The following is a 23,779-nucleotide window of genomic DNA, read 5'->3' on the forward strand; positions in this document are numbered from 1 at the left end:
TTTACTTTTGTTAAAATAAGTGTTAAATAGCTCTATATTCTGATAGTACTCAGTCAACTAGTCAACTTCACCGTTTGCTCTGTAGTTGGTCTGCTGTTTTTACACCAACTTCACGAAAATAGACGATCTACATTCTACAAGCTCAGAACTTGTAGATCTGCTATTTTCGGCTAATGTTCACCATCACACAAAGATTTGGCTGACCCCCAGTAGTTACTCTGAGGACCCCCTAGGGGTCCCAGACCCCCTGTTGAAGACCCCTGATCCATACAAACGAATGGGTTAGCTACATCTCATATGCTCTCCTCTCCAGCTAATTGGGAGCTACAGAGTGAAGACCGTCCTACTCAGCACAAACGTGCCCTCCCCTTAAAGCAGAGCGCACTCTGTCTCTGTATCTTTTCACACTGGAGTAGTAGTAGTAGTAGTATGTTCTCCTCATTTCACTCACACCAGCAACTTGCACCGGAACAGCCACTTTAAGGAAGGAGGGGACACAAATAGAAACATCAACGTTTACACGACGGAAAAGTGAGTTGCAGACAGTTATAAACTTGGCATTTCGGTCAAAGCCTACGCTGTTGGAAGAACTCGGGTCAGAATGGCATCGTTGGTGAACTCTGCCTGCCTCATCATCTTGCCTGTTGCTCTCTATCTGGGTGAGTAGCCTACAGAACAGATGCTATTTTTTTTTTTAGGAAAATCGTGAAAATGTGTGCAAATCTTTGAATATATGTGTTTTTTAAAGCAAACCTTTGTAACTCAAATCTTTGCTTCTGGAACGAAATATTTTGAGCTGGGGGTCGGCGGCCAAATACATATCATCGTGGGGGTCCTTGCAACCGTAGCCCACTCTGGGTAGTGGGCTCGTGATCAGTTATGAACTCTTTGCCTTCGATATGATGAATTGTGAATATGAAACATAAAGAATGAGATTGTATTTGCCTAGAAGTTACGCTGTGTAGCGGAACGGCACACTGGCTTCAAGTAGTCAACTTATAGTTGATATATTTTAATAGGATACACCTTTTAATATTGTGGCCAGTGTAACGCACAGCAAGTTCAGCCACACAGGTCTTTGATGTGTGTAGCATCGCGCCTGACGCAACGATGTCCAGGTGGAGATGGGACTCAGTCAGCAGCAGCCTATAACAATTAATAAATACAATGTACAGTACATTATAACCGCTATATGACAAAGGCGGTGGGTGGGATTGACCATTAAGACTTGAGTTTTGGTGGTCCTCCTCATACTGTAGGCTTGATTGATTGATTGAATACTTTATTAACAGTTTGCAAAAAGAAGCCCAGAAAGGATGCTGAAAGGATTAAACCCAAGAAAGCACTATAGGGTCCATTCATGTGTATTCAATTCATAGACACATTTAATGACAGACAGATACAATAGCCTACTATGCAAAAACATAATATAAAGGAGTAGCCTAGTAATAAATACAAATATGTAGGCTACAGTAAACAGGCTACACACTCATGCAATACGCGGTCCGATAGCCTACTGGCGGTGTGCGCATGGTAGAATTACACCCAGCCTCTGCAGTCTGTCTACATCTGTGCTATCTATCCTCCGTTGTTTCCTTATCTTACACCAGTAACTAGCGAGGTTTTTTTTTCTTTCTGTTTTTACGCACACGTTCTGTTGTAATGCACGTGGTATATTCAACTGCGTTTAACCCGGAGGGAAGCTCTGTGCATCGCCGCGCATCCCCCCCATCTACTATGACCGACACTATTGCATTGCATCACACCACACCACGAGCCCACCACGTTGAAGCGGATGGTTATACATTCACCAGCTCACACACTGAGGTGATGTCACAGCCACGGGGGGCCCCCCGGGGATGCGCGCGGGAAAAACATGCCGACGTAAATAAATCATGAATGAATCGCACCTGTCGCCTTCAGCACAGCAGCACAGCCCCAGGGGATGGATGCTATAGTCCACTGACTGAACCAGGGGTACACTCTGACTCAACTGCTTTGGCTTCACACACAAATGATGCATCTGTGAGTGACGTGGCTCTTGCAGAAGTATTCTTGAAAGTAATATGTGGCATCTGTGACTCTTTCTGTCTGTCTTTCTCAGTCTCTCTGGATACAGGATAGGTGGGCACTAGGGACATCTGGCCACCTCCATGTTGAATTGGCTATTTTGTCCATAATGTAAAAAAATACATAATATATTTGAAAAATGGTCTTAAGTAGGCTAATGTAAAGTATACACGTGAACATGCACAGTACATCATTATCAGACTTAATTTTATCCTTCAACTTCTTCATATGCCCCAATATCAGGTATGCGGTCATGCGCAAGCTTGGCTCAGGGAGGAGGACGTCCTTGCCATGCAGAGTCCATTGCACTTTGGATAATAACACCATATCCTGTGTTTGTAAAACTATCCTTCAACTTCTTCATATGCCCCAAAATAACTGGATATTAAGGTTTTGTAGCAATTGTAGAAATATTGGACCTTGATTGTCAAATGTTTAAGCATGTTCTAATCATGTATATTCTACTTTACTTACATTTTCCAAATATTGAATTTTGGAAATAATTGCCAATTTAACAGAGGTGCCCACTCTTCCTTGGTGCCCACCTATCCTGTTACTGTCTCTCTCTCTCTCTCTCTCTGACACTTGACTTCTCTTGCTGAAGTATGTCCAGGTTCAAAGGAAAAATGTGTATCACCTCCTCCTATCTCTCCATCGGTGCTACAGTTCAATTTTACTGTCTGGTGCACTGCATATTGCTCAGCCCATGAAAGTTGCTGTAGATCAGAGCAAAGTTTAATTATGAAGTCAATATAAGGGGCTTTATTCATTGGCCTGACTGAGAAAGCTATAAATGCAAAGAACGAGTTTAGTGAGTTTCCCCATGAGTGAAAGCCTCCCTGAATCACCAACCAAGCTTGTGGACAGTGTGGCTGTGGTTTGCTGCCGAAGCAAAGCCATTATATTTGGCTTTTAATTGTCTCTAACACACTCACTCTCTCTCTCTCTCTCTCTCTCTCTCTCTCTCTCTCTCTCTCTCTCTCTCTCTCTCTCTCTCTCTCTCTCTCTCTCTCTCTTGCTACAGCATATGAGGAAGACAATTCCTTGTTAAAAATAGGTTTAAAAGTCACATGGAAAATTGCCTCTGCCACCACCCTTCTCTTTCTGTCTCTCTCTCTCCCTTTCTACTCCCATACCCTTCCACCTCTGTTCGCTTGCGGCTCTTCATTACCGTTACCTCACAGCTTAAACTCTCAAAGATCATGCAGTATCTGCACACACACACACACACACACACACACACACACACACACACACACACACACACACACACACACACACACACACACACACACACACACACACACACACACACTTTCTGTATTCCCTCTAAGCCTCCATTTAAAAGTCATCTCATCAAGAGCATGGTTCAGAAAGACCACACCCTCATCCATACTTCCTCCTTTCCTTCCTTCCCTGCTTCCTTCACTGCAAAGTCCTGAGTATTTAACTCTAAGAATTGAGTGAACTGAACACTCTGGACAGTGCAACGTTCCTGTTATTTCTTGGTGCTTACACATTATAATGTTGTGTAGTATTAGCAGTATCTGTGCATTCCCATGTTTTTGTCCTTTTTGTACTTTCGTACATCCGTCTGTTCTGTTTATTTCAATACTTCCTGTCTTAGAAGGTGCAGTAAGTGATATTCCTTTACTAATGTAAGTGTTAAGTATCTATAGGCCTATTCTGATAGTAATCATTGCTAGAGTATTCTTTCAGTAACAGGGGTCCCCCCCCATCTAGCCAGCTCTTTAGTAAACAGAAAATGCGTTTTCAGGTTGGGATACCAATATTATCCAATCCTGAGAGAGAACTCATACAGGATAAACAAGTGAAATTGAAAGTGATGACACAAAGAAATGAGCAGACAAAATTGGAACTGGAACACTAACACAATTGAAGCTGATGAATGGGTACTATCTCCTGATTGGATGAAATTGACAACCCGCCTGAAAATGTATTCTTTGTTTAAAAAGCTGTAGAGACGGGGAGACCCACTGAAAAAACAGTGTTCAAAAGGTGTAACGTTTCGGAGTGTAAAATGTGTAAATTGTTAAAACGTTTAGTCAACACTGAGGATTTTTCTGTCCAAAACCTAATACTTTTCACTTATTCTTTATCCTTGTCTCTCCCCCCTGCTCACTCCATCCATCCCTTTCAATCTTCTGGATGTATGTTTTTTTTATTTTTTGTCAAGAATGTGCAATGAAATTATTTCGGTGGCATCAATCCAATGTAAAAGAAGCTATAAAGTAAATACACAATTAGCCCTATAATTGCTCATTTGCAGGCATTGGAAAGACGCTGAGCCTCGCGATTGATATGCACTGCCGCCATGGTGTTCTCCCTTGAAACCATCCCCACCCCTTTGGTCCCTCCATGCCGTCACCACTGTTTCTCTTGTCTGTGTCATTCCTCTATCTTCACTTCATGCCTAATTTATACACTGTCATACAAAGCTGTCCCACACGGAAAAGAAAACATATGATCTACATACAAGCTGTTTTGAGCTTGTAGTCCTAGATCTTTTTCTTTCTTCTTATTTATTTTTTTATTTCTTTGTACAACTAGGTATAAATGAGAGATTTACCTGTCCTACTTTCCATTCTAGCCTTCTGCCCTTCCTGTGACAGTGTCCCCTGCACACACTCTGGCATATCTCTCTTGCTCTCTCTCTCTCTGTCTCTCTCTCTCTCTCTCTTTTCCACCTCCACTCATCTCTCCTGTCTGTCCCTGTTGATTTTATCCCTTCTTGACATCCTCTTCCTCTGTTCCAATTTTTTCCTCCTTCTATCCGTCTGTCTAATGTCCGTCCCTTACCTTTTTTCCTCTATTCCCCTCTTACTTAATCCCTCGGTTATCATTAAGGGTGCAACAGTTAGTCAAAGTAATTGATTAATTGGTTATAAAAAATTATCAATTTATAATAATCGAAATGTCCAACAATGTCATGCGAAGCGTTGTCTACCTTTTAGATAGGCTATTTTTGCTACTTTTGTGGGACATTATTGTGCATCGTGAAACACTGTTGTACGACAAAGTAGTAAACATTTTGATTCGATTTTTTGGGGTCGATTTCCAGAACCACAAACTTCTCAATTACCCGATCAATCAAAAAAGTAATAGATAGAATTATCGCTAAGTAAATAGTCGATAGTTGCAGCCCTAGTAATCATTCCTTCACTAGTGGCTCACTCTTACTCATCCTACTGCCTCTCATAAATCTCATCCCTTCATCCCTCTGGCCCTCCCTACCATGGCATGGCAGCTATTCTTCCACTGTTCCTTCTCTTCCTCCACCCATCTTCACAGCCCCCCTCTCTCTTCCTCGATCTCTCCTTTCCTCCAATACACTCCTCCATCTTCCCTCCCTCCATCCGTTTCCCCTCTCTCCATCGTTTCCTCCCTTCCTCTATCTCCCCTTATTACTCTCTGTCTATCCCTCCCTCCCTCCCTTCCTCACTTGGTGTGTGTTTTAATCCCCTGGTGTGGTTTCCAGTCATTAACCAAAATGCAGAGAGACATGCCGAGGACTGTACTGCGCGCGCACACACACACACACACACACACACACACACACACACACACACACACACACACACACACACACACACACACACACACACACGCAAAGATAACCAAGTATGCATATTTGTACACATGCATATACTTAAGTATTTCAAGAGCATTTACTCTGACCCTTCCATGAACACTTACATTGTGAACAATGTAATACAGTGTAGAAACATTTGTTCTTCTATGTACACACAGATGCCTGTAGATGCAAACACCGTTGTGCACGCATCTTTATTACTTCCTACAATATCTGCTTTTCATTTACAGTGTACTGTACATGTGCTGTTTCAGTTCCTCTCTTGTCCCAGCATAGTCATGTTTGGGTTGCATGTACAGTATGTGTGTGTATTCATTATACTGTGCTGTCCTATATTATGTCTTGCTGTGTGTGTGTGTGTGTGTCTGTGTGTGTGTGTGTGTGTGTGTGTGTGTGTGTGTGTGTGTGTGTGTGTGTGTGTGTGTGTGTGTGTGTGTGTGTGTGTGTGTGTGTGTGTGTGTGTGTGTGTGAATGCGTGCGTGCGAGCGAGCGTGTGTGAACGTATACTCTGAATTCCTTCAAAGTGTGTGCCTTGATGTATGTTCACTTCATACATGTACGTAGCATGTGCGTGTGTGTATGTGAGAATACATCCACACTAATACGTTTTTGTTTTGAAATCTCTTTTAAGCTTTTGCTATGTTTACATCTATCGTCCATCCACACTACCCCAGCGTTTTCAAACGCCTAAAACGCAGACTTTTCTTGACCCCGTTCTGATTGAAAAATCCAGTGTTGCATTTTTGTCTCGACAGGCGGGAATACAGCTTTGAAAATGATTGGGTCTATTGTGCAGTTAAATGCTACTAGCCAATGCCTTGCCTAAACACAGAGTACAGAGCCCAAAATGAAGGATCTTGTTGCTACCAAACAACTGCTACCAAACACATGGTATGCCACGATGCTTGGACGTATTTGAATGCACACATAGACGTAAAACAACCACTAGCTAAAATCACAGACTACATCAACAGAAAATGTACAAGCGTTGTGGGACTGCTTCACACTGCTTGTAAGATGTGATATGCGTTTGCAGGCATGTAATATGGGTGGATATTATTTCTGAAATATGCCCGTGTGGACAGAGATGTTTAATTTAAAAATGAAAACGTATTAGTGTTGATGTAGCCTCAGTATATGGTCCCCAAACACATACTGACGTTGTGAAGTACCAGTGGAGCGTGATATTCATCTGCACTACCTATCCCCAAACTGCACTGACCATGAATATTCATACACACACACACACACACACACACACACACACACACACACACACACACACACACACACACACACACACTTACACACACACACACACACACACACACACACACACACACATGAACGCAGAACGCACATACACATGCACGCAGGTACGCAGGCAGACACGCACGCACTCACACACACACAAAGTGAGTCAATGATTGAGGGAGGAGGAGGGCTGCAGTATTCACTGTCCTGTCTACTAATGACTCTAATTGAATTCAGCTCTGATTCTCACTGTGTGTGCTGGCTTTAATCTGAGCGTGTCTGTTTATTCACACATGAGGGAGTGTGTGTGTGCGCGTGTGTGTGTGCGTGCGTTTGTGTGTGTGTCAGAGAGAGAGACATGGCAAGATTGTGAAAGGGGAAGCTTAAGAGGGAAAGGTTCCTAGTGAGAAGTACTTTATACTTGATATCTGGTTGGTCAAAGTGTCCTTGACCTTGAACATTTCCCTATTCATCCCTTGTGTCCTCTGGCCACACGGTACGGGAGGCATGCGATAATCCGACAGACCTTTTCTCCGACTATGTGGCATCCGCGTGCGGTTAGGGTTAGGGTGCGGGTTTGGTTCGGGTTTAGTATTGAAACGTCGGAGCGCTGCGCTGTCGGAGGAATGCGCTGTCGGACTAACGTACTGCACCCCACGGTACGCCCACACACGCACACACAAACAAACACGTACACACACACACACACACACACACGCACACACGCACACACACACACACACACACACACACACACACACACCCAGGCAAAAATATTAGTTTCCGACTAATCTCTCAAGAACAGTTTCTGCTCTGCGTTTGAATCTGTCGGTAGCCGTGTTGACAACCCGTGCACATTGGCTACAAGTGGGCGTGCCATCAGATTAGGAAGCAGGCCGTGCTTTACCCAATCAAATGTAGTGGGCGGGATTTACGTGTGTGCCGTTCGTTCCCCACTGGAAACAAACCAAAACTCATTTAACAATAGCGTCCTCGAAGCCGACGAAACCACGGAAAGTTAGTAACATTTTAAATTGCTCTTTCTTCATAGAAGCAAGTGGGCTTATAACCAAAACGATCCATATTCTTTGGGAGAAATGGTGTTAGTGTTCCGTGGAGAAATATTGTTAGTGGGAATGAAAACATAGTCGCACCACCGGAAGTGAAAGGCTGAAGGCAGACCAAAACCCCGGTTTCCCTGAGCACGGGTCGTCCGTTCAGCTCCGCCCAGAGCCAAATGAATAAGTAAAAACAGCAGAGGGCGCTGTTTTTCCTTTTTATTTGGTGATGGGTTCCCAGATTGGTTGCCGACAAATGGGCAAAGAAACACTTCTTTCCCACTGACAGAGACAAAACTAAAAAGTGAAACAAAATACAATCAGATTTGGAGATTGTGAACACTGTTACTTTAGAATAGTTTTTTTGTTATTTCACTTTGGCTTACTGATACTGATGTATTTAACACAATTAAAGCATATTTCATTTATAACTTATTTAAAAAAACATCACACAATTTGTCACATATTGTACTTTAAATCAGCTATTTTTGGTTATGCAACAAATTAAGGTATTAGGTGTAAAGGTACAGTTACGTGATATTTCCTTGTTAAAATAAGTTTTAAATAGCTTTATAGTCTGATAGTAATCATGACTATAGAGTGTTTGTTCAGTATCAGGGGTCTCCCTGTCTCTCCAGCTCAAAATTATTTTTTAGGACCAATTTTATCCAATCGGTAGGGAAAACTGAACTCATTCAGGATACAGTATAAACAACCGAAATTGGAAGACAAAAAAGTGAGCAGACAAAATTGGAGCTTGAACATGAAATTGAAGCTAATAAATGGGTGCTCTCTCCTGATTGGATGAAATCTGCAACTCACCTGAAAATGTATTTTCTTGCCAAGTGAAAAAAGTAATGCTTTGAACCCACATCTTGATATACTTCAAACCCCATTTATCATCAGGATTATGACAGGGAATATTTGTCTTAGGACACTGCATGCGTAAACAGGTGTGAAGTTGTCTCTGGCCTGGCCTGGAATGAAATAAATGCACTATGTGCTTAATTAAAGGATATTTGGTCAGAAGATCAAAATCAGGAAAAATTAACTATGTCCAGCAAAATGTTGCTTTCACTGAAGAGAGAAAAAGAGAAGTGGCTCTGAACCTTCACCTGTGTGTGTGTGTGCGTGCGTGTGTGCGTGCGTGCGTACGTGCGTGCGTACGTGCGTGCGTGCGTGCGTGCGACTGAAACAGCATAGCACTTCCTCAATTTTTTACGTTAAAGTCATAATGTGTAACAACCATCTTAGTAGCCTTTTTGGCAACACCTACAGTATGGTACAGTAGTACCGTTGTCTGCTAAGAACATTGATTCCAAGCATTCCGTTCCAAACTAAATCAGGGAAATACTGCTCCATAGCAAATGCTGCAGGGTCCTAGCGCAGATATTTTGGAAAGCAACATTGATAGCAACATATGTCAATATGTTATATATCGTCAGACGGTATATCTATAAAAGCACAAAATCTCTGTTAGTGTGTATGTCTATGTTTTCACCCTGCGTGGGTGCATGTGTACAAGTGCGTGCATGTGTGACTGTACACATGTCTGTGTGTCTGTGTGTTTGTGTGTGTGTGTGTGTGTGTGTGTGTATTACTATATTTGTGAGGACCAAACGTCCCCACAAGTATAGTAGAATATGGGAAATAGACGTTGTGAGGACAATTTTCTTGGTCCTCACAAGATAAATTGTTATTTTATGGTTGAAAAAAGATTTTTAGAGATACGTTTACTATTAGAAAAAGATTCAGGTTGTGGTTAGGTTCAGGATTAGATCTTTAGAGGTTAGGTTTAGGGGGTTGGGTTTGATTTTCCCCTATTTTATACTTAGTTGTGCGGCGATGTGAGCTTGTAGATCTGCTATTTTCCGGCTTTAGACTTGCGGTTAAAAATGTCCCAAAAAAAACATAAATTATTCATAAAATCGGCTTCCTAAAATGTTGATGTCCTCACAAGTATAGTAATACAAACGTACGTGTGTGTGTGTGTGTGTGTGTGTGTGTGTGTGTGTGTGTGTGTGTGTGTGTGTGTGTGTGTGTGTGTGTGTGTGTGTGTGTGTGTGTGTGTGTGTGTGTGTGTGTGTGTGTGTGTGTGTGTGTGTGTGTGTGTGTGTGTGTGTGTGTGTGTTGACTCAGAGATCAGCCAGCCGTGAGCTACACAGTGTGACGTATACATTTGTCTCCCTCAACAACCTCGGTCGGGTTTTTCCCTGTGGCTTGAGTTTACTTTTTCCTTGAATGTGTGTCTGCTGCTGGTCGATGGTATACTTCCCCTGGTAGACGCTGAGCCTTAAAGCCTCAGATCCTTCCGTACCCAGTAACCTGGCACAATGGGTGCCTGCCGGTCCGACTCACCTCACTTTACCCCCTCCCGTCACAGACACCTGTCCTCCTGTCTGTGTCACTTGTCTCTCTCTGCCTGTTCCTTCTTCTACTTCTTCTGGGTGTCAGAGTAGGAATGATCAATTTTGTTGATCACATTGGACAGAAATGCCAAGAGACCTGGTCAGTGATCCATGGCTGTCTGTCCGATTCTGACAGCCTTGATAAATACAGGCCCTTATCTCTGTATCTCTTTACACCTCTCTCTCTCTCTCTCTCTCTCTCTCTCTCTCTCTCTCTCTCTCTCTCTCTCTCAATCTTTGTCCTTTTGCAGTCTTTCAGTTTGATATAAATGGAAATCATCCCAGAGAAGTTTACAAATATTAATAGTAAACTGTGTGTGTATGTGTGTACAATATGTTGCAGCGCCTTGAAATAAGGCCTCTTCTCCTCTCCTGATCTCTGCTATTTCATTCGCCTGTCTGGCTAACCACTCTGCTCTTTGTCTCCGCCAGGCCGAAGGCATGGCCGAGACTATGTTTGTTACCCTGTCCGTCCGTCCGCGTGTCCGTCCAGCTAATGGAACAGCCAATGTGAACAGCTAATCTCCGGCACTTTTGGCCCCTCGACGTGAAACTGTGCACACACACTCCCTGGATATCAGAGCAGAACCTCTGCCCCATATGTTTCACCTGTTATAGCGCCACCAGGAGGCAGATTTTTTTTATTTTTATATTACTACTACAGATTTTGTCCAAACATCCTGTTTTTAACAAAATGCCTCAAATCATGAACACAGTGTGCGATTTCCATGAGATTTTGCACGCACATTCCTACTAGAGGAAGAAATGCCACTTGATTTTTTTTTATGAGCCTCATGGTAGCGCTATAACAGGCCGATTCGCATTTTTACCTATAACTGCACCGCCCTGCGTAAAACTTTGCATGCACACTCTCCAGAGACCAAGGAAAAAACGCTGCCCTGCATTTTTCACATCTGCATAAGTCTGCCACCAGGAGGCAGACTTATGTAAAATATATATTTTTTATATTACTCCTTCAGATTTTGTCCAATATCATGCAAATCGGTACACATGATCTATATAGTCATGTGATCAAGATGGATCTGTCCGATTTGTCATATTCCATCCATCCTTGGCTAAGATTGGCATCTAAAGTTTGCAGGAGTGGTTTGTTTTGAACAAAATGCCTCAAATCATAAACGCAGTGTCCGATTGCCGTGAAACTTTGCACGCACATTCCCACTAGGCCGAAGAAGACATGACACCCTTTTCACATTGTCCTATTATAGCGCCACCAGGAGGCCGATTTTTGCTAAACAATTTTTTTTTATTAGCAGTGGTGGCCATTTTGTGGTGCCACTGTGCCACAGATCGAAAGCCCATACATTTTCCCCTTAGAGATTACCAAAGTTTTTTATAATATTCATAAATTATTTTAAACCAAGACATCCAGGCTCCTGGTGAATTATGACCATAAAACATTTGATTCTGTGTAAAAAAATATATATTTGAAAACCACAACACAAAGGGTATTTATTAATTATCCTCCTATAATTTGACAAACCTCTGAGAGCAAAAATGTGTGCCCGGTTCTCCTCAGTGGCTGGAGCAATTGATCTGAATTTGCACACAGCCATTGACCATTACCATCTGAACTCAACTGCGAAGCCCTTTTTTCAATTTCATCAAACCTCAGCTTATTATTAGCGTTTATGTGTCAAACAATGGGAGAGCAGGGTTGCCGGGTTTTGCGCGAGAAACAAGCAGCAAGGTCTATGAAAACAAGCCCAAACGAAGCGAGCCCTACAAGCAACAAGGTCTATGAAAAGAAGCCCACACGAAACGCCTTCACACATATACATTGCCTCTTGGAAAACAGCCAATCTACAAGCTCACAACGCGTCCCCACACCCACCTGCACTTTCACAACCAACGCTAAAAACACACTACCACCAATATTGCCCCTAAACCGCTTACAATAGGCAAACATGGCAACACCAACGTGTGACAGGACGTGCAATAACCCCACGTTTGCAACTACTTTCGCCTGCGCACTTCACCGGGTATGGTCTAGTAGTATATAATATAATTAAATATTCAAATATTTTTTAACACAGAATCAAATGTTTTATGGTCATGCCTGGATGGCTTTGTTCCAGCCTTAAAATAACTCATATAAATATTTTCGGCAAATCTCTATGGGCTTTCGATCTGTGGCACCACAAAATGTCCGCCACTGCTATGCCCTATATACAGTGTTTGTTTAATAACTGGGGTCTCCCCGTCTCTCCAGCTCTTTAACAAACACAATAAGTTTTAACTTGCATTTTGCCTGGTAAATCAATAATCTAGATTGGTTTTGTGACCTGCTCTACCAAAACCAGTGAGATGTCACTGAATTTCTTTTTTTAGGTCAGGACAATAATGTGAGCTCCCCACTGTTTGTTCCGGAATCTCCACAGAGCTCAAGCTGAGCTCTGTGGAGGAAGAAAGCAATGAACACACAAATGCACCTACACAATTTAAAATACCAGAGTGTGTGTGTGTGTGTGTGTGTGTGTGTGTGTGTGTGTGTGTGTGTGTGTGTGTGTGTGTGTGTGTGTGTGTGTGTGTGTGTGTGTGTGTGTGTGTGTGTGTGTGTGTGTGTGTATGCACAGTCACACGTGTGTGCGCTCCTCTGATCGTTTTGTGGTGCGGGAGCAAGATGCTAACAGTGATAAGTTACAGCGGCAGCCCCAGGTGCTGAAGTCAATAAAAGCTCATTAACTCAACGAGAGGGTCAGTGGCTACGTCCACCGCAATATACCTCCCACTTTGTCTTCTTCACAGGGGAGAGGCATAGCTGTGTGTGTGTGTGTGTGTGTGTGTGTGTGTGTGTGTGTGTGTGTGTGTGTGTGTGTGTGTGTGTGTGTGTGTGTGTGTGTGTGTGTGTGTGTGTGTGTGTGTGTGTGTGTGTGTGTGTGTGTGTTGTGTTTTTGTGTGTATGCAGTGCAGTATGAACGTGTGGGTGTGGTGTTGCAAGTGCGTACTGGATCAATTGGTTTGGAAGGTTCATTTAGTTCAACTTCAGAATGAGAGTGAAAGAGGAAAGCGATGAAAGGGGGGAGTTAATGGAGGAGAGAGATGATGATGATGATGGTGGTGGTGGTGGTGGTAATGCGGGTGATAGTGATAACTGATAAGGATGAGGATGTTCACTATACCACAACTATTCTTGGGTAGAACAGAGTAGACACCTGTCACACCCTGGTTAACCTGTAACCTAGTGTAGTATGACAACTTTATTACAGGTAATACGCAACAGTTCTTGTTCCTCTGCTAAAAAAGGTCAAATGTTTTCATCCAGTAGCAGTGCTAAACTACTACTCATCGGATAATGAGGGCTGATGAACATGGTATGATTGGTTTTACCGCGTTCAAAGGATGGGTGCCATGCTAGGCTGCTTGAATCATGCTAAGCTGTTTTGTCGGGAGAGGTCATAAGTTAACAGTGTGTCTCAGATAGAGATGTTAGCTAGCACCTCTGAAGTTCATTAATTCACACTGAGATCTCTCTCTGCCCCAAATGCACTCAGTGACGACTAACTTTTACTTTCTATCTTAATGTCTCTTGTTTGCTCTCTGGCTCACTTGAGCTAAATTTCCTTCTCTAGTAATGTCCATAGTCTTGTTGCTCCTTCTGTTTGTCTTAATCCCATTCTTTTTTAGTTTTTTCCTCTGTCTGCCCCATATCTCTCTTTCTTTGTCAGTTTGTCTTTCCTTACTGTCTATCTGCTTGTGTATCTAACTCCCTCTCTCTTTCTCTGTTCATCTCCTCTGATATCTCTGGACATCCTACTTAAAATAGAGGTGCATTTCATATCCACTAATGAAGGCAGGAGGGACGACAATGTTTTTTGGTATAACTAAATTAAACATAGTAAAAATGTTCTCTGTTGAATATAATGCCGCTCTTTTGAGTCAGCTTTATACAAGGATTACATATACATAGTCTGAGTGCAAACAAGTACTCCAGTGTCTCCTCTATCTCTCCCATTCTCTGTCTCTCCTTATTTGCATTGTCTATTCCCTCTCTTTTTCCATCTACTCCCCCCATTTGCTTCACATAAGCGGGGCTAACTAAACTGTATTTCCACATCAATCTTTCATTATCTCTCTGCTATGAGTTCTCTTCAACAAGCTTTTAAGTTGAATAATGTACCAGCTGGCGGCCAGCGACCTCTACCGTGGGTCTGTGAGTATCCTTTCTGTGCATGCATGTGTGCATGTGCACATGCATATAGTATGTGAGTGTACATGTGACAGTAAGTGTCAGCATTCCATGTAGATTGATGGTCTCTGAGGTGCGATTCATTTCTATAGCAGAGAGCATACTGTCCATCCGCCCCATCTGCTATCAGCATCACAGCGGTCTTGTGCCCCAGGAATAAGGTTGTTGGGTTAAGTGCCCTGCTCAAGGGCATACCAGTTGGACATCTGCTCAAAAGTAAGAGAGCCATGGCCAGATGTTGGCTGAAGTGTGTACTTTGCAGAGGATCATTCAGTAGAGATTACTTCCTGCACACTTCCGCAACACACACATATGCACGTGCACTGCACAGTGCACACGCACGCACGCACGCACACATGCACACACGCATGCACACACGCACACACACACACAGTGTCTCTGGTTGAGTATTCTGGGATGTTCTGGGCCTGGCCTCTCCAAGTATAGGCTCTGTGCATGACTGTAGTTCTGTGTTTCCAGAAGGTGGCATACTTGTTTCCAGTTCCGGGTCATTTTCCCATAGCTTCGTTTGATTGGCTCAGCAGCAGGTTTGAGAACTGAATCACATATGACGCCTTCACATGTGTTTCCGGTTCAGAGAAAATGAACTGGAAGAGGAAACAGGCTATGCCGCCTTGTGGAACCTGGGACTACAGTCATGCGCATAGCTTATTGCTCCAAGTTATTTGGTATCTCAACGTTCCCCTTTCAAGTCACACAATGAAAGCACAGATTTGCCCTTTTTTCTTTTTCTTGTTTTAATAAGACCATGATAAAGGTATACTACACTACAGTATGTACAATCAGCATCATCCTCATCTCTTGCCTCGTTCTATAACCCCTCTGAACTAGTTTCCCTCAGACTGTCATTATATCCTCTCCCTGCTGTGTTCAGTGCATAACTTACCAGTCAGTCACAGTGGGATTTTATTCTTTTATTTATTAAAATGTTTAGTATTTTTAGAGAAGCATGAGCTTCTTTTGCAGTTGGCTCGGCTGGAGCGAAGCGTACTAACCACCAAGTGACCACAGCATAGCTATTTAGTCAGTTGCATTGAGGAATGACATCTGTTGACTATTGATTCAATATTGATTAACTGTAAATCAAAAAATGTATGCAAGAATAAGGTAAACCCTGTCTGTGATCATGGCCAACATAAGGCAAGTCAGGCCTTATGTCCAAAACACAGTTAAAAACTAGAACAAATTAGGGCACTCAATGGAATGTCATGGGTTGTAGCTGTCAGAATCCGAGGATGCTGCCCCTCAAGTTTCCAGTGATTTTATTGGGGGGGGGGGGGCATTTGCCAACTTGCATTTGCTACCCTATTGGCTAGCGCAGCTCTGATCTATTAATATATGTTATATTAATTCATTTTATGTTTCTATTGATTGATGCATCTAGCTATTTCCATGAGCTCCATGCATACATGTTATTGGCATACAAGTGGCAGTATTGTAAATAGATATAGTGTATTAAATGAAAGCCTGCCGCGTACTATACTTAATAAGGTGTTATTAAGGTGACGTCATGCATGGAGCTCTCTCTTTGATCTCTGCCCAAGCTGCAGGAGTAAATGAGCAAAGTACAATATAAGGACTGTCTATATATCACCCTGATATGTGCGTGATAAGCCAGCTCAGCTGTGATACTTACATGGAATGTTACACTATTTGTTACATTTAGTTTAGCCTGCTTTTTGTCTCCGCTAGGCCGAAGGAATGGTGGAGAGTATGTTTTCACTTTGTCCGTCCGTGTGTGTGTCCGTCCAGCTCCATACATGGGCACATGGTCTGTGAACACCTAACATTGGTCAAGCTTCACGTGACATCACAATATGTAATATAAATAGGTAAGACAGAATGAACCAGGAACAGTTTTACCACCTTGCCTGGCGGAGACCTGTGCTCCGAAGAGCACATTTTCTAGTTGATCATCTGCTAGTTTAATTGTTTTATTGGCTTAAATACTTGGAGTTACCGTTTTTATTCAGGGTTAAATGTAAAATGTTGTTAACATTGTTACAGTAAATGTACGGTTATTTAGGATGATGTCATTTTGGGGATAATCGGACAATGAATTGGTGATTTTAGGATTTTCTGGTCAAATAGGCCCCTCCTAAAAACTTTGGAAGCCAATAGATAACTAGTATGTTTAACACATTGACTGCCAATCGCGTAGAGCTACGCGAACCTATTTAAAGCCGCCACGTGCCAGTCGCGTAGACCTACGCGAAGTGGTGTTTTTTTCTTTTTTTCGAAAAAAAGTTCACATTGCACTTTTTTCAATTTTCGATACGGCACATTTCATTGTAGCACCACCGGAAACGGAATTATCCGGGATCCAGTTTTGCCGATCCCGTCGGCCTCCGTTTCTCTTTGTAGTTTTTCTCCTCGCTGATCACTGTTTAACATAAACCGTTCTAACTACAAGATGGCGACCGTGTTTATCAAATGGATTTCACTGCTCGACGCAGACACATCGCGGATGTGTTTACAAACACTTTAATGATCGATCTTAAGGATTTTAACGAGGTCTATGGCGACGTGAAAAAAACAAAAAAACAACAACTAGAAAAAGTGCTCCTCGGAGCACAGGTCTCCGCCAGGTCATGTACGTTATTCTGGCCTCCTGGTGGCGCTATAATAGGCCAATGTGAAAAGGGTGCCATTTATTCTTAGGTCTTTCACGGCAATCAGACACTGCATTCATGATTTGAGGCATTTTGTTCAAAAAATGTGTTTTGCTAAATTAGACCTGCTGGTGGCGCTATAACAGGCCAATGTGAAAAGGGTGGCATTTCTTCCTCGGCCTAGTAGGAATGTGCGTGTGAAATTTTACGGAAATCGCAAGCTGTGTGCATAGTTTGAGGCTTTTTGTTCAAAACGGACCAATCCTGCAAACTTTGGAAGCCAACCATACAGGCAATGAGGATGGAATATGGGAAATGGGACAGATCCGTGTTGATCACATGACTATAGAGATACTGTGTACCGATTTGCATGACGTTTGGATAAAATCTATAGGAGTAATGTAAAAATGCACAAATCGGCCTCCTGGTGGCGCTATAACAGGCCCATGTGAAAACATTGAGGCAGAGGTTCTGAATTGGCATCCAGGGAGTGTGTGTGCACAGTTTCGGAGCGAACGGGCCAACGGTGCCGGAGATTAGCTGGTAACACACAGACAGGAGGGACACACACACACACGGACGGACACACGGACGGACGGACGGAGGGTAAAACATACTCTCTCGCCATGCCTTCGGCCTGGCGGAGACAATAAAACGTTGGCACTGGTGATTACATTATGAGATTAACCTCTGGAATGGAATGTGTTAATGTGTAGCTATTTGTTTTGGACATAATCTGAAGGAATAGAGCCAAATTGAGTGTTTTGAAGAAAATTCTAAATGGCAGAAAATTAAGGACCACTTAACCCATTTTCAACCTGTCTTCTTATAATTGATCCTCACTAATGGGCAAATATTAGACCCTCCAGAAAAATGTGATTATGCCATCGCATAATTTACCGCATAATCAGCAAAATGGCGCATAATTATGCGGAGGTAACGTTTTTTCAAAAAGGCTGCATCGCATAATATGCGCATCGCATTGCATAATATGTGCATCGCATCGCATAATATGCGATTCGCATTGCATATTTGCAACTTTTCACATATTTCGCATTTTTCGCAACTTTTCGCATATTTCAATATTTCACATATTGCCGCATATTTCACAACTTTCCGCATATTTCACAACTTTCCGCATATTTCAAAACTTCCCGCCATTTCACCGCATAAAATTGCAACAAAAAAAAACGCATATTTCAACGCAAAATCAAGGATTTTGAAGTGCTCCTTTAAGTGAAAATGGGCGTGGCATATATGGGGAGTTGTGACATGATCCATCGAAGCATGGGGAAAATACATTTAAATTTTACGACCTATAGATCATGAGTTACAGCCCAAAATGTGAAGTGGGCTGGTATAGCGCCACCATTCCTTCCTTGGCAGCGTGCCCAAAATGTTTGATGCTGATCAAGTCCAACGGCTTGCGACATTGGCTCTGGACTCACACACACAATCACGCGCGCACACACACACGCACAGGCAATTTATGTCCCTGGCCTTCGGCCTAGCGGAGAAAAACAAAAGCGTGAAGACGAGGTACACCAGAACGGTTTGCTGCTCTCTTGTTGGCTACTGGGATGTTTTATATTGTTGTACGCAAGTCCTCTTAATGCTGTATGGGCATCTTTGCATAAACCAGGCAATTTACACAGGCAAAACATGTGGTCTTCATTTAACTCTTAAGGGTGTAAAAATGGATCCAATTGTCCCAAGGGTCCATTTGGGTCCACTGTGCATCATTTTGACAGAAACTATAATGATTATTTTTAGAGCATGGCCAAATTTGCATACTCTTGGAGTAGTGTTAGCTAGCCTCTTCAACACAGTGAATTACAAACCAAAGCAATTATCCCTGGCTTTGGCAAGCGAGAATAATAATAAAAATAAATCCCTCTAAATTAAAGTGTTGGTTTTTACACACAGTGACTTTGTAGAATATTTCATTTTCCCCTTACCCAAATGACTTTCTAGGGGTGGAGTCAGTCAGTGCATGCCAATTGAGTGTTTTAAATTCTGCATTACAAATGAGGTATTTGAGGGCATAGTGTAGTATGTACTGCTCAGTGTCTATGATTATAGCCAAAGAAGTCACATGTACTGTAGCTCAGTAAGTTTAAGTTAAACTCCCAGGGGCTTCAGTGGCTCAGGAGGTAGAGTGGCACCAGGAACAAGGTTGTTAAGTGCCTTGCTCAAGGGCATACCAGTTGGACATCTGTGCAAAAGGAAGAGAGCCATGGTGGATGAAATATGTTTTCCTTTGATCAGTCCATCAATTAAAGCAGCGCTTGTAATCGCAATGTTTAAGGCAAAGCATTACTTTATCATTGTCCCTGCCAGGCCGAAGCCGCGGCCGAGACTATGTATTCGCCCCTGTCCATCCGTATATCCTCTGTGTGTGTGTGTGTGTGTGTGTGTGTGTGTGTGTGTGTGTGTGTGTGTGTGTGTGTGTGTGTGTGTGTGTGTGTGTGTGTGTGTGTGTGTGTGTGTGTGTGTGTGTGTGTGTGTGTGTGTGTGTGTGTGTGTGTGTGTGTGTGTGTGTGTGTGTTCGTCCGTCCATTTGTGGACAGCTGATCTCTGGCACCGTTGGACCGATCGGTGTGAAACTGTGCACACACACTCCCTGGAGGCCAAAGCAGAACCAGTTGCCAACATTTTTCGGCCTGTTAAAGTGCCACCAGCAGGCCGATCTTTTTTTGGCTATTACTCGTACAGATTTTGTCCAAACATCACGCAAATCGGTACACATTATCTCTATAGTCATGTGATCGAGACAGGTCTGTCCGATTCTTTCTACTGATTGGCTAAGAATGGCCTCCAAAGTTTGCTGGAGGGGCTCGTTTTGAACAAAATGCCTCAAATCATGGACGCAGCGTCTGATTGCCGTGAAACTTTGTACGCACATTCCCACTTGGCCAAGGATGCCACCCAATTTTTTTTAAATCGGCCTCATGGTAGATGGGGCCTCAGGCCGATTCGCGCTTTTACCTATAACTGACCGATCGGCGTGAAACTTTGCACGCACACTCCCTAGAGGCCAAGGAAAAACCTCTGCTCTGCATTTTTCACATCAGCCTTTTATAGCGCCACCAGGAGGCCGATCTTTGCTAAACCATTTTTTTTAAATATTACTCCTACAGATTTTGTCCAAACATCCTGCACATCTGTACACATTATCTCTATTGTCATGTGATCAAAATGGATCTGTCTGATTTTTCATATTCCATCCTGATTGGCTAAGATTGGCATCTATCATGAACGCAGCGTTTGATTCATGACATGAAACTTTGCACACACATTCCCACTAGGCCAAGGAAGAAATGCCCTACATGTTTCAAATTGGCATCATGGTGGCACTATAACAGGGCAATTCACATTTTGGCCTATAACTTTTGAACCGTGGTCATACAATCAAAATCACGCTTCCCTTGTATTTCTTGGATCATTACGGAACTCCCCAAATAAGCCACGCCATGTTGCGTTTTCTTTGCATAACAGTTTTTGCTTCTACTCCTACCGATTTTGTCCAAACCTTATCTCTGTAGTCATGTGATCAAGATGTATCAGTCAGAAGTTTTGAATTTCATTTTGTTTGACTACTTTTGTTTGTTTGACTTTCAAAGTTTGCGGGAGAGTCACGTTTGCACATAATGCCACAAGCATTGCTGGACCCATGAGTGAGAAACTTTGAACGCACACTAACAGTAGGCCTAGGAATAACCTCCATTCAAAAGTATTCACATTGTCCTGGCATAGCGCCACCATGAGGCCAATTTTTGCTAAACACATTTTTCTATAGTACTCCTACAGATTTTGTACAAACTTAATGCAATTTGGTACACATCATCTCTGTAGTTATGTCATCAATAAGTATCTGCCATATTTCTTATATTCCATGTTGTTTAACTATGGCTTTCAAAGTTTGCAGAAGTGGCCCGTTTCTCACAAAATGCAACAAATAATGCAGACAATGTTTTGTTGCTGTAAAAACACTGCTACTAACTGAAGAATTGCCACCAAACCTTTTTCAAATCAGCCTCATGGTGGCAATATAACAGGCTTATTTATGTTTAATTCATAACTGAATTGTAGCTCCTACTATCAATATCTTATAATGACTGGATTCCTAACATTGCTGGCCCACAATAACCTACCTGGCCTGGCGGAAACCTGTGCTCCAAGGAGCACTTTTTCTGGTTTATTCTGTTTTGGCTGCTGCTGCTTGAGCAGTGCTGTCCAGTATCCAATTTGTTGTGACAGGATCTCTTGTCGCTGAGATCTCTTTCACCTGCAGCAACAGAACCAACAGAATATGATCCAGTCCAGTTTGCTGTGTGCTCATATTAAACGTTTCAGCACACCTTGCAACACCTGCGCATTGATTTTTGGTGCGAATGTCACTGTATTTCTCTATTTAAAGAGGGTAATTAGAGTGAGGCATTATCATTTTTTAAATCAATGATCATTGACTTGTGGGATATTGTCTGTTGCATGTTAGGTCCTTCTGAGTTGGACATTTGAGTTCACACATACAGCCCCACCGGTTAAGGTCTCGATAACTTCCAGTGCATGTGTGAAAGGCACTTTAGACACTTCGACTAGTTGTGTGGGTGGTGTTGGGGTTAGGTATGGGGGGCGTTGACCTTCCGATTCTCATGCGGCCTCTTCACCCACTCCACTCAACTACTGCTGCCCTCCACTCAGCTACTGTCCAGTACTTTGTGGACCTCACAAAATTGCATTTTGCTTCTTGTATTGGTACTGATGAATAAAACCATCTTGATTCTTGATTAATCTGAAGACTCACCTCTACAGATTCCACCTTAGCCCGTAGCACTTGCCGTATCACTTGACCTTGCCTTGACGACCATGCAGTCTTATGCAAAGGTAAAATGTAATCTATATGTTATTTACATGTGGTTTAGACAGATGCCAGGTTCATTTGTTGACATGGCATCCTATATTTTGTATAGTTTATATATATATATATATATATATATATATATATATATATATATATATATATATATATATATATATATATATATATATATATTTAGACTGCTGATAGGTTCTTGGTTTACCTATGATCCTAGAATACTGAGGTACTACATTCTTCTTGATTCCCTCCACTCAGCTACTGTTTTCCTTTACCATTTATCACAGAGTTGACTAAGTCATCAGTCAAGGCAATAATTGGGCAGAATCAAAGGGAAAGATCACCCTATTTCTTTTTAGTATGTTAATAAAATAGAATTCTCATTTAGCGCAATATGACTAAGCCTAACCCTAATCCCAACCCTAATCCTAAACTCACACTAACCTTAAATATTTCGCACTATTGGGACTAAGAAATAATGGGCAGTCGGACCAGTGGGCAGCGTCCCCTACTCTTCCATTGAGAAATGAAGACTAGGGGATCTGGAAGATGATTGCTCCAGAATGTTCTGTATCCATAGACACACACGGCCGGAAGCGGAAGGCCTACAAATTCACGCCCACTTTTGACACTCGGGGTCCGTTAGAACGATGAACTGCAGCTCTCAATGCAATCTCTATGAGAGGCATTGTAAAATACCGTAATTTCACTGGTTAACTACTGAAGCTGTAGCGATTTTTTTTGTGTTCTAATAAACTGTCCCATTTGTTTAATGTATCCTTTTTAATGTCCCATATCTGTCATCTCGATATACTACACACAATATACTATAATATACTCCATCAGTATGTCAAAACCGCTAGCATCGGAGATTTAGAGTTTAAGTGGTCGCATGGTATATACGTCACGGACGCATCCCTTGAGGTTTTCAATACCCAGAAAACTGGCGAAAGTGTCCGTTTTCAATATGTTTTGGTCATTATCTCTGGAACAGAAGGTCCAATCTGCTCAGTTCAAAGCTTGTTGGATGCGTGACTTTGAGGACATTAAGCACACAATGACACATTTTCGGGTTATTTTTTTATTTTTTTTTAGGGGATGCGAGAGATCTTAGTTGGGCAGGCAACCGCCTGTCCTGTCTCTACAGTGGGTACACCACTACACAGTCTATGGTACACCACTGGTCAGCGCTCGGCGCGATCCGCGCTCGTAAAGGCTGTCACTGAAATGCGACAACTTGTCTGTCTGCCGTCTACCCTCTGCTGTGTTAACATTATGGGTAACTCGTTAAAGTGGCAAATTAAATGTGAAACACATCAACTATAAAGAAAACAAGAAGATATGTTGACAAAGACACTCCATACATTTGGAAACATATTTTTATTTAAATCAATATCGTCTCTAGTTAATGTAGGAATATTTTAAAAGTAGGCTAACTCTCATATCCTCTCATAGGGAATGCATTGAGAGCTGCAGTTCATCCTTCTAACGGACCCCGAGTACCGGCGCTATCTCAAAAGTGGGCGTGAATTTGTAGGCCTTCCGCTTCCGGCCGTGTGTCTCTATTGTGTGAAATTCTATTTTCAGTGAGCTATTACATTTTTACCTGACCTCTTCACATTTCATCCTTTGTGCAATAGAGGACGTTTCATTC

General features: G+C 42.4%; 1 protein-coding gene across 2 annotated transcripts in view; it reads left to right on the forward strand.

Moving 5' to 3' along the window:
- The first annotated feature begins 430 nt into the window (after positions 1–430).
- Positions 431–23,779, forward strand: part of nrn1la (neuritin 1-like a) — a 62,156-nt gene continuing 38,807 nt past the window's right edge. Inside the window, exon 1 of one of the 2 annotated variants that reach the window (XM_084059196.1) lies at positions 431–659. In XM_084059196.1, the coding sequence (XP_083915322.1) occupies positions 602–659 (58 nt within the window). In that variant the 5' untranslated portion in view covers positions 431–601. The remainder of the gene's footprint in view (positions 660–23,779) is intronic. The other variant, XM_084059197.1, reaches the window with a different exon arrangement.

This window comes from Gymnoscopelus microlampas (assembly GCF_963454915.1).
Source record: "Gymnoscopelus microlampas genome assembly, chromosome: 6".
NCBI classification, from domain to species: domain Eukaryota; kingdom Metazoa; phylum Chordata; class Actinopteri; order Myctophiformes; family Myctophidae; genus Gymnoscopelus; species Gymnoscopelus microlampas.